This window comes from Amphiprion ocellaris, chromosome 6, assembly GCF_022539595.1.
Source record: "Amphiprion ocellaris isolate individual 3 ecotype Okinawa chromosome 6, ASM2253959v1, whole genome shotgun sequence".
NCBI lineage: Eukaryota > Metazoa > Chordata > Actinopteri > Pomacentridae > Amphiprion > Amphiprion ocellaris.
Window position 1 is genome coordinate 29,123,637 of NC_072771.1, and position 12,033 is coordinate 29,135,669.

Consider the following 12,033-nt stretch of genomic DNA (forward strand, 5'->3'; position numbering starts at 1 on the left):
TTTGTCATTTGTTTGTTATGGCTGTTGGTTGTTTGTTGAGTGGTGACAAACCTTCCCATGCACACTACACCACACCACACCACACCACATCACTCATCTCCCTGTGGATTACTTCCATATTTGATTGTATGCGTCCAGAGGGGGGAGCTGTACACTCATAGCGTCAACATATACATAAGTGCAGTCCCCTGGTATCTCTACTTAACACAATACCTTTGAAGATAAAGGGGAGAAAAAAGCAATTGTGAACATGTGAATTGTCTTTTTATGCTGGAGTGAAAACAAACATTTAAAGCAAAGTTGATGGTGTCATTGATGTATGCGATGCTCTGGAACAGGACACTCTAACATGCAGCATTCTGCAGGCCATTCATTGATTGGTCATCAAATTAGCTCCATTTCCCAGTGTAGGACATCTCCTTAATAAGCCATGTGATTGATTATCTGATTAGGAAGGTTAAGTGATTGATTAGCTGACTGATTTTCTCCTCAGAACATCTCCCCCAATGTGCTGGAGGAGTCTGCGGTGTCAGACGACATCCTGTCCCCGGATGAGGATGGGGTGTGCTCAGGACGCTACTTCACTGAGAGCGGTCTGGTGGGATTGCTTGAGCAGGCTGCTGAACTCTTCAGCAATGTGAGACAATGAACACTGATATTTGTTACACTGATGTTTAGTTTTACAAAAAAAAACTATAGCTGTGTCCCGAATCAGTACTTCTGCTTATCAAGTTTGAAGTATACACACTACCATTCAAAAGTTTGGGATCACTTAGAAATGTCCTTATTTTTGAAAGAAAAGCTTTTTTTCATCAAAGATAACATTAAATTAATCACAAATACAGTCTGGACATTGTTAATGTGGTAAATGACCATTCTAGCTGGAAATGGTGGATTTTTAATGGAATATCTCCATAGGGGTACAGAGGAACATTTCCAGCAACCATCACTCCTGTGTTCTAATGCTACATTGTGTTAGCTAATGGCATTGAAAGGCTAATTGGTGATTAGAAAATCCTTGTGCAGTTATGTTAGCTCATGAATAAAATGTGACTTTTCATGGAAAACATGAAATTGCCTGGGTGATCCCAAACTTTTGAACGGTACCTAAAGTGGTTTTAATGCTATTAACTTAATGGTTAAGACTAATAGTGTCCACCATTATAGTGGGCAGGATTATGTTTTACTCCTATTTTGAGCTTTGCTTGTTTTTAAATGTGCTGTATAATTTGAAATGACTTGTCTAGGATTAAACTAAATATTGGCTTGGAATAGAACATTTAGTTTTGTATGTTTTGTGTTGAATGCAAATGTGGTCTTTATATATACTGTATGTGTTCATGCTAATCAGCAGTGGTGGCTGTCTGTTTTATCAGGGAGGTCTCTATGAGGCGGTGAATGAAGTCTATAAGATCATTGTACCAATCCTAGAGGCGCATCGAGATTTCAGAAAACTGGCATCCACTCATGACAAACTTCAGAGAGCTTTTGACAACATCATTCAGAAGGTAATGACTATTTCAAAATCATTTGGTTGCTGAATGTCCTTATTGTGTTTCTTAAGTATGTAGAATCTGCTACTTCAGCTGAGTTTGGATAACCATGATTATTCAGATTTCACATTTAAGAGTGTTCTTTACGATAATGACCCCATAAAAGGTGATGAACGTAAGGAGAAAAACTGTGTTGCTGTTGTCGTACTGATTGGAGTGTAATATAACATCTTTTTGCTTCCCTCCAGGGCCATAAGAGGATGTTTGGAACCTATTTCCGGGTGGGTTTTTATGGGACCAAGTTTGGAGACCTGGATGAACGAGAATTCATTTACAAAGAACCTGGGATCACACATCTGCCTGAGATATCTCACAGACTGGAGGTACACATGTGTGACAGTGTGTGCATGAATATGCATGCTGTGAATTCATGTGAGACTGAGGTGGAGTGAAAAAGCCAAGATGGTTCCTGGCTGGACTTGTGGAATATGATCATGACTGAGAGACTATGAGTGAATAGAATAACAGCATGTGGGACACAATTATACATCTGTTTTTAGTGAGTTTTAGAGAGCTTGGAAAGACTGGCGGTCATTTACATGCCTAAAAGCAGTAATAATGTCATGAGTGATGCAATTTTAGCATCACTCTTGAATCAATTCAGCTCCTAAAAGAAATTCAAGTTACTCGGTGCTTTTAAGTATCCCTTTTCCATTTTATTCTTAAATGAATAGACTCAAATAGCAATGAAATCTGTGTGATATTTGATTACTAATCTCAGTAGACTATACATTGGGAAAAGTACTCTATAAAAACTACACAGTTTTCCCCTTTCCTAGAACTTCTACAGTCAGTGTTTTGGAGATGACACATTGATAATGATCAAGGACTCTACACCAGTGGACAGAAAACAACTCAACCCCAATAAGGTAGGTAACTATAATGTCACAAAACTGATTATTGCATTTAATCTTTCCATTTTCAAATACTAATGATTTGTGACAAACATCTTTTGATTGGGAAATAATGAATTATGGTTAATCTTAGTAAACAACAACTGTCTATTAAGTTGTTGTTTACTAAGTCTGAGTCTATTAAGTAGTAATTGTGAATTAAAAGTATGAACTGTGGGTATTATAAAAAGTTATGCTTACAGCACGTACAAAATATACAAAGCTCTATGCTGGTAATTAAAAGGAAAATCATCTGATATACTGTCAAGAGACAGTGTAATTTACTGTAGTTCCTGAAGCAGGTGTAGAACATTCAAATTTAGAAACATGCAGAAATAACACAGACACAGCACTGATATGTCTTCCTTCAGCATCTTTAATGCCGTTTGAGGCTAAGGCTATAAGGGAAAGAAGCACTTTACATTCTAGTAACTGTTAAATAAAATGCATGAAAGAACCACATAATAAACTAAAACAGAAAACATTGTTTTTGGTTTTTTTTTGTTTTTTTTTACCTTGGGAGAGCCTGGTTCTATAAATAAACAAGATAAAACACCATTTGTCTCCAGGCATATATCCAAATCACGTATGTGGAGCCCTATTTTGATGACTACGAAATGAAAGACCGGTTGACAAACTTTGAGAAGAACTTCAACCTGCGACGCTTCATGTACACCACACCCTTCACCAAGACTGGACGGCCTCGGGGTGAGCTGTATGAGCAGTACAAGAGGAAGACTATCCTCACCACCATGCATGCCTTCCCCTACGTCAAGACTCGCATCAATGTCATCCAGAAAGAGGAGGTGAGAGCCAGAGCATGTGTTATGGAACATCCAGCGGCTTTTAACACTTCATCCATCACTGTGATGTCTGCAGTTTTACAGCAGTGAATCTGGAGAATATTACTTGTCTTTTGCGTCCAGTTTGACCTGACTCCTATCGAGGTGGCCATAGAGGACATGCAGAAGAAGACCAGGGAGCTGGCAGTCGCTACACATAGAGAACAGCCCGATGCTAAGATGTTGCAGATGCTGCTACAAGGCTCTGTGGGAGCCACTGTCAACCAGGTAAGGGACATTACAGTTTGTTTGTTTTTTACAGTAAATGAAGGCACTGACGCTAAATTGTGCTACTGCCTGTCTGTTCCTGTTATATTTGAAATGATCATGAACTTCATGTTTAACCAAATGATAGCTGCTCACCTACCTGCTTTATATCAAACATACAGCCCTTTTGTCACCTGACTGGGCCGTAATGCGCAGGGGGAAATAACAGAATGATTTAAATCTATTTATGTGATCACATTTACAGCTTCCATTGTATTCACAGAGTGCAGGTGGGAAACATGACAGTGATCACACATCAAAGCCTTCACCCCATCCATAACCCTAATCCTTCCTTTGCTTTTCTCCTGATTTAGTTAAAACGTCAATTCATGGCCCCGCTTCCTTTCATGTCTCTGCTGCACTGCGTGCTGAACCGGAGGTCTCTTTGATCTGATAGCTTCCAGGTCCTGCCAGCATGGTGAATGTTGGAGTAATGATGAAGCTAGCTATAGCGTCTCCGCTCCCACCCCTTATGCTTTATCTTCCAGCTTCTAATCTGACAGGTCCCTCGCTCCGACCTGATGGTTGTATACATAACGCTAATGCTCAGCAGCTCCGTAAACATATAACTCTTGACTGTAATCACTACGGGAAGCTGGTTTTCTGTGTGTGGGTCCGCAGCTCCGACCTAGGACTGAGGCCCAGGCCCGATGCGTTTATGATGCTAATCAGAGCTGTTTAACTGCAGGCACTATGCGAGCGTGCTGTGGTTTTATGATGAATATAAGTTAGGATAACAAGATCTCATACTGGGCAAATGGGAGCCAAATGGTGGGTGTATGCAGGGTTAGCGGTGACATTAGCTATGCATGAGGCTAGTCATGGCTCCTACTCTAATCTGATCTCTTCCTCATGTTCTAGTTCAACATCTTGGCCCTTAGCTGCATCAGGCATTCAGTTAGCAAGTCATTTCCCCTGTCTGAATGAGGGGCACTCTCATCCCCCTTTGTTCACATGCTCTGAAACACTTCCTCCCCTTCCTTCCGCCACTCTTTTTTTGCTTTCTCTTTCTTCGTCTGTCAAACTCTATGTCTTTGTTTTTGTCCTTTCCTTCTCTCTCCGCCCCCCGTTGTAGGGCCCATTGGAGGTGGCCCAGGTCTTCCTGAATGAGATCCCAGCGGACCCAAAGCTCTTCCGTCACCACAACAAGCTGCGGCTGTGTTTCAAAGAGTTCATAATGAGGTAAGATACGATGAAATACTCACCACCTTGTGACATACACTGCACCAAAGTCATGCGAAATAAGAATAAAACACCACAAGAATAATAATAAAAAAAACTTTGATGGTGAGCGAGAAACCTAAAGTAGCTCAGTAGGTGGAAATATAAAACAACACCTCAAAGAGGTTTTCTGAGCAGAAAATTCTATATCTTTATGAGACTCGACTTAGATGGAGTGAAAGTCCTCTCCAGGATGCACTACATATACACCATTACTGGTTTCAGTGTAGGAAGATAAAAGTGCACTACAAAGAAATGTGAGTGCTGGAGACTGCAATCCTGCTGTTTCAACAGAGTGTCAGTCAAGATGCAGAGATGGAAATGATAATCACAACTAAATTACAAAACCAAGTAACAGTTAAAGGAACCAAACAAGTAGAAATAATGTGAATTAATATAACCCACTGTGGCAGCAGATACTTTCTCATTTCCCATATGATAGTAGAAGACAATTTTTCCTCATAGTATCATGAAGCTGTTATTATTCTGTTTATTGTTCCCTAGAGTTTTATTGTATTTTGAATATTCAGAATATAATTTAAACCATCCTACCCATGACAGTCTGTCTGAAGATATGCTGATTTTGTGTAGTCACTGTGCCGTATTTGTGGCCGTTTATATATTTGTGTGTGTGTGTGTGTGTGTGTGTGTGTGTGTGTGTGAGAGTGTGAGTGTGAGTGTGAGTGTGTGTGTGTGTGTGTGTGTGAGTGTGTGCGCTTTCATCTCGTGGGCTTGTGTCGTTTGCCTCCAAAAGGTGGTTTTCATTTTCTAACCTTCATGTCACATTCCAGCTGCCTTGATTGGTACAAGCAGGTTGGCAAATATTTACTGTAATTTCAGAAAGGTTTATTTTCTATCCCAAATCCAGGCAAGCTGGCATAGGAACCTTTGTATGCCAATTTTCTCAACAGTGGCATTCTAAAAAAAAATGTACTCAGGAAAACACTGCTTTCTAAGTTGGCCATTATTTTTCCCCACTGAATCATATACAGAAGTATATGTTCAACACAGACACCTGGCAAATGAAATCATTCATTTATGAAATAAGCTGTGTTCTGCTTATATGAATTATGTCAGACAAAACTACGATCAGCAAGATTAGTATCAATGTATAGAAGTATAAGAAATATTGCGTAGGTTAGCTGAAGTTCAGAGGCTTTAAAAATGATGAAGAAATTCTGTTTGTTTGTTTGTTAAACAAGTTTGCAAAACACTAAAAGGCCCCTTGTGTTTTCTTGCAAAGAAAAGCATGCCCTAAAGCATTATTTGCAGTGCATATGTAAACAGATACAACTTTAAGGAATAAATTAATTTGCAATTGCAGGTGTTACAAAAACAAAACATAATTAGAGGAAATGTAAGACAAAATCAAAACAAAGAATAAACCATTTGCCACTGCCCTGCAGGAACCAGCGTCTCTTTAAGCTAATTCATAGCTGACTTTAAGCGCAAACTCGTCTACTTCTCGCTTTAAAGAAAATCTAAGTAATTTTGCAAAAAATGTGTCCCTAAAGCTGTGACTTGTTTTAACTTGTGTATTGATAGGATTTCCAAAATGTCCCATCTTATAGATCAAGACTTAAAAATAGAAAAGTTTGCAGAGGGTTGTTATTTGCCTGATTGGCAGGTTTCTCAGCCTGTCACAAGGTTTATTTTGCTGCTGTGTAGTTCCACCTCTGCTTTGTTCATATTTGGTTTATAAGCATCCAGTCAGCTCAGAAAACATGTGAGTGATGTTTCAAGTACAGAAAGAGTCAAGAACTTTTTACTAAAGAGAGAACACTTATTTTGTCAGTTCATTAAAAAATGAAGATAACTAAATATTGCAAATGCTCATCAGAGGATTAATATTAAAATATATGTTAAAAATTTCAAACCATGCAGCCTGATTGAGAGTCACATATCACTAGAGTTTTATGACTTTGAAAATCCTTTACTCTTGTGAACTGTCATTAACGCTCATTTCCCTGAGTATTTACAGTATACTGTTACACGACATTGCAGTTTCCGTATTACCTTCATTAAAAGCTAGGAGATAAACTCAGACATGTGTTTGCAATCACCCTCTTCTCTCTGATTTCCTCCAGCCTGCTCTGCGCATTGGCCATTATACATATCCTGACAGAGTACTGTGGGGAGAAACCATGCTTGCCCTCGGTTGTTAGTTCAGCTCAGATCTTTTGATGCTTTCCTTTATAACAAGGCATTGTCCTTTTTCCGGCAACTAAGGGAGTGTAGGATTTTTATGTGTTAGTCTTTTGCGATTTGAAGTTTTACCTCTGCTGCTACTTTAACTGTGTTTTGAAATAGCTTTGTGGGTCATTTATAGTCTGGCTCACATTCTAGCAGAGGCACTTGACAAAATCTAATAGGCATATAGGAGTTCCCTACAGTCATTTAGAGTTCTGAAATGCAAGGATTCAATTTTATGTCAAGTAGTTTCAGGACGTTGTTAGCATGGAATAGTGCAGTGTGTGTCTGAAGGCTTCAGAATAGAGAGGGGATTATGGTGAGATTGGTTTGCACAAAGTCATTGTTGAAACTGTTCTTAAGATTGAGGTTATTGTATCCAAAAAGGACAAAGAGCAAATTCAACTCTTTTTTTTTTTCCCACAAATCTCATGCAATGAAATTACATTATTTCACTGGTGCCACCCATCTCTGTTACCTGTCCTGTAGGTGCGGTGAAGCAGTTGAGAAGAACAAGCACCTGATCACATCAGACCAGAAAGAGTACCAGCAGGAGCTGAAGAAGAACTACAACCGCCTGAGAGAGAGCCTGAGGCCTATGCTGGAGAGAAAGATTCCGGAGCTCTATAAACCCATCATCAGGCCTCGGCTAGAGAACAGGTAAACAGACCCACCAATGCAAACAGCCAATACTGTTTTGACAAGAGAAACTGAGGTGAAAAAAACCACACATCACATTGATCTTTTTACCACTCTGTATGATCGTTGGACTGAAAGGAAAGTCAGAACAAATTGAATTGATTCGAGATCTGTTCCGATTGTCTGTGCCACCTCTGCAAATGTTGACAGCTGAACCACTGCCACAGAAAACACATTACTTAGACTGCACATGCTTGAGTGCACGTGTTAATGAAGACTAATTGTCATTAAATGCTTTTATGGTTGACCTATGTCTATTATGATAGAGCAGTATATTTGCATGTATGTCAAAGGGGGCATACTTGTCCTCCAAATTTAGATTTTTCTATTAATTACTCAGCCTCTTGGTGATATTTGTAAGTTGGAGAAACTGAATAACAATACAACAACACGTACTGATATACACATGTACATAGGAATATCTGTAACACTAATATTATCTCATGCATAGCCATGTCTGAAACCTGGGCTTTAGTGAAGCAGCACAGTAACTAATTGTATGTTATCCGGTAAAAAAAATAGTGTTTTGGGTTGGGGGTGGTTTTTAAATCTGGCATTTCCAGTTGAGAAAATAATTGATTTTTTAAAAAAAAAATCCAAGTTTTGACCCTTACTCATGGAAACATTTACTTTACATCTGCTCCTATTCCATCACCTATCCTTCTGTTTTGTTTTCTGTCCTTTCTCCTTCTTCCTTTACCCACTGTCCTCCATCTCTCGCAGGGATTCCTTTAAACGTCTAAGTTTCCGCAGAGCTCAGGAGGAAAACTCCTGAGATGCCAGAGCTTGTCTGAGAGAGAGTGCGACAGATAGGAAAGGGAGGCTGCCATGTAACTGAGAGAGGAAGAGCAAAGATAAGATGAAAGAGGAGAGAAACAAGAAGAGGAACTGCCGGTGATGCCCTTGCTCTTCTCTGCACTGGAGCAGTATGTTGGGTCCATGAGGAAGGACTCACAGTTTCTCAGCGGTCCAGCAGTGTGTATCAATATCTGCTGTATATCCACTTTTATGATGTCATAGTTGTTTGCAACAGGAGCCAAAAGGAGAGTGAGCACATAAAAATAGGGGAGTGGGAACCACAGGCAAAGTGTAGCTTATTTAGCATTTCACTGTAAAATCTTCAGACGCCGTGGCTCTGTCGATTTCCTTTTGTTTATAGATAACTTCAAGTCCTAATAATGCTGCAGACATTTCCTCTGGGTTGGTTAAAGTAGCTCTCTTAGGTCCTTACTGGCCCAGGGCTTGTATGTTGGGCAATGATGCTTGTGTTCTGTGTGTATTTGTATGTAAATATCTGAATGGATGTGTGTTCATTTAGATAATGTTTGGAGTAGAAGCTTTTGGTGCCATACTGAAGTCACTTTGTACTGAGTGATGACAAATGATTCTGTTATGTGCTAAAGGGCCTCTGTAATTCCACTCTGGGCATCTATGCATGACATGTGCCAGTTAGAGCAGCAGAAGTGTAGATGGATTTGTGCACTGGAAAATAGGTACAATTTCCTGTGTTAACTCTTAAAGCCTGTCTTGTCCTATTACTATTGGATATACACCACCTGGCTATTTAGCTAACAGAGGAGTTTCACTTCTTCAGCGTTATCTGGGGAAAAAACCAACAACTTAAAATTCACACAGAATACATATAAAATCCACATTTTGTATATATTAGAAGTAATACATCAGATAATGGAAAATATGTTTACAGAGGTATGAAAAACTATTTTGCATTTTATTTTATGGAAATGTATTTTTAGATAAATAACAGCAATAATGATACGAATTGGAAATCTTATTCAGCAGGTGGGACTCAGTGACCGAGTGTACTATAACAATCTCAGTGTATGTTCCAGTAGTTTCAGGAGTTGTTTGCAAATAGACGCACAGTGCCAAATATAATTCCTTCCTTATTTACTGAAGAACTGAGAAACTTAACAAGAACTGCAGTATTTTGAAAAGGCACTCCACACAGCTAGGCTTTGCAAAGTGAATTATGTTTACCCCACATGTCAAAATATTTTCCAGAAAAGAAGTGTATTACTGCTTTGAATAATTAAATAATGGCCATCTGATTATATTAGATATCCTTAAAACACCTCATCTTATTGGTGTTATGCCACAGGTCATACTGGATTTCAGTAAGCCAAATGTGCTTTTCAAAAATAGGTATACATTTTAAATACCTTATTAGTACTCATTTGAATATTTTCCGCTTTGTTTCTAGGTACATTACTTATTTATTAGCTGTTGAATGTTTTTAAACTGGCTAAGCAGAATGAACAGAATAGTGTATTTTTGTGAGTATTAATTACAATGTAGACCTATTTTTGAAACATGAAGCCGGTGTTATAAGATATATATCGTTGGCATTCAACTACTTGAGACTGCATTCTTGTTTATTAGTTATTTTTATGTTCATACCTGTTGTGTTTTATTAAATGTGAAATTTTTATTTGTCCTCCATACAGTGCTGTTGAAGAACCTGAATAAACTTTAATATATGAACACTGTCACATTGTGTTTACTTGCTATTTTTGATTAGATTAAAATTAAATGGACTGTTTATTTAGATTTTATTTCATTTCACTGTCCATGTATTCATCCTATGCTATTATTAATATTATTGTCATTGTTCTTGTTGTTTTTTAAAAAATATCAATAATAATACCATAGACTGTATGTACCAAAAACAATGCAAAAGCACTGTTGACATTGAACCCATTCTTAAATATGGGGAAATTCAGATATTGCACATACTGCTCTGGACGTGGAAAATAACGCTATTGCACACATCTGCATATTGAACAACTATGGTTCTTTCATGAGTAGACTTACTGATATAACAAATATTAAGATTGCACAGATTTGTATCTATATTGCCTAGAATCTTCCATAAGTAGAAAATACTGAAATTGCACCGATTTTGTAGATGCAGAGAAATTACAAAATCCAAAAATTATTATTATTATAATTATTATTATTACTATTATTTTTTTAATCATTATTATCATGTGTTTTTTTCAGTGTCTTTTTTCCCTTCTACAAATGCTTAATCAAAACTGAGATAGGGCTGAGTTTAGAGGCGGGAAAGAGTCGGGTGAAGAACTACAATCCTTTGCCGTCGCGTTAACGTGACGTCATCAAGCCGCGACTTCCACAGGACGGCTACAGCGTTGTTGTAGAACTCATTCAAGACCAGCGAGTACTTGTGATGCTCAGCGGTACGTTGGCGGTTGTTTTGTACCATATTGAAAAACACGGTTCTCTGCGGTGAAGCTGGTTTGTTCCCTGTTCTTTTCACTGTCCTATTTTCTCCTGTATTTGTTGTTTTTAGATGTTGACAATGCACTTGAGCTCCTTGCACCTCTTTCCAATGTGGTTTTATACTGCAAATGGCAAATAAACTGAACTGAACTGAACTGAACTGGTGGTTTCTGGCCACACCGCTGCTGTAGTTTTACCCGCTGAGTCTTTAAAGACGAAGAACTTTATGTTTAAAGTTAACCCGAACTCCTTCCACTCACACAGTCGGTTAGCTTAACACCGCTGTGAAGTCCAAAACTCAAACTTGAATTCATGTTATTGGGCTGCTTTTGAGTCATAGCATGCTAACGGTCTGTCACTACTTCCCACTTCAGTAATGATGCTAGTGTGACGGCGCTAACATCGCTATAAGTTTATACTTCGACTTTGTAGCCTGTAATTAAAACACTAAAGATGGAAGGTTAAGTCCTAATGATGTGAACAGCGAGGTTAGATGAAATTTTCACTTTCATATGCAAGTGAGGCAAGCTGTTACCTGTTTTACCTGCAAAGACACTGTATTCACCCAGACCTGTTACAGTTTAAACTTTATTAAATATGTATTTTGTCATAACTAAATCCACTGGAACATGTTTGGAAACTGAACCAGCCTTTTCTCATACCTGCACATATGATGTATGTTTAATATACTGACTGTAGGAGCAGTGTGGCAGTTTTAGTCAGCAGTAATGGGAGATATTAGGTTTTCTCTACTTTTCCTCGTTGCTATAGATATTATCCTCTTTTTGTGTGCTTATAATTTTATGAATGCACTCCTGCACCGAATAACCTCTGACCATTTCCTGCTGTAAATGGTAATTGCAACTCTGTCTTGCCAAACCTGCTTAATTTCCCTTAATTTAGCATTCTAAATAGAAGGTTTGTGACTGCAAAAACTCTCATGTACACCAGGATAGCTTTTAATACAGGCTCCTTCAGATAGTTAGCTGTTCCTGGCTCTGGGCCGATGTGGTTTGCTAATACAGCTTCATTAACAGTGATCAAAATGTGATCATGAAATTGTTTTTTCTGTGTAGAAATGTGTGTGAACGGATAGGGTTTGACACT

At 38.5% G+C, this 12,033-nt stretch overlaps 2 protein-coding genes across 9 annotated transcripts in view; both read left to right on the plus strand.

Moving 5' to 3' along the window:
- The window catches only part of dock8 (dedicator of cytokinesis 8), a 54,273-nt gene extending 44,098 nt beyond the window's left edge, over window positions 1–10,175 (plus strand). For all 3 annotated transcript variants that reach the window (XM_035943281.2, XM_035943282.2, XM_023299116.3), the window contains 9 exons: window positions 494–637; window positions 1,377–1,508; window positions 1,742–1,876; window positions 2,333–2,422; window positions 3,016–3,252; window positions 3,373–3,516; window positions 4,631–4,737; window positions 7,456–7,626; window positions 8,389–10,175. In XM_035943281.2, the coding sequence (XP_035799174.2) occupies window positions 494–637; window positions 1,377–1,508; window positions 1,742–1,876; window positions 2,333–2,422; window positions 3,016–3,252; window positions 3,373–3,516; window positions 4,631–4,737; window positions 7,456–7,626; window positions 8,389–8,440 (1,212 nt within the window). In that variant the 3' untranslated portion in view covers window positions 8,441–10,175. The remainder of the gene's footprint in view (window positions 1–493; window positions 638–1,376; window positions 1,509–1,741; window positions 1,877–2,332; window positions 2,423–3,015; window positions 3,253–3,372; window positions 3,517–4,630; window positions 4,738–7,455; window positions 7,627–8,388) is intronic.
- Window positions 10,176–10,787: 612 nt separating this feature from the next.
- aopep (aminopeptidase O (putative)) overlaps window positions 10,788–12,033 on the plus strand; it is a 72,297-nt gene continuing 71,051 nt past the window's right edge. For 5 of the 6 annotated variants that reach the window (XR_004846518.2, XR_008602006.1, XM_023299109.3 and 2 more), the window contains exon 1: window positions 10,788–10,883. The gene's annotated coding sequence lies outside the window, so the exon portion shown is untranslated. Of the gene's footprint in view, window positions 10,942–12,033 lie in introns of all 6 variants that reach the window. The other variant, XM_023299110.3, reaches the window with a different exon arrangement.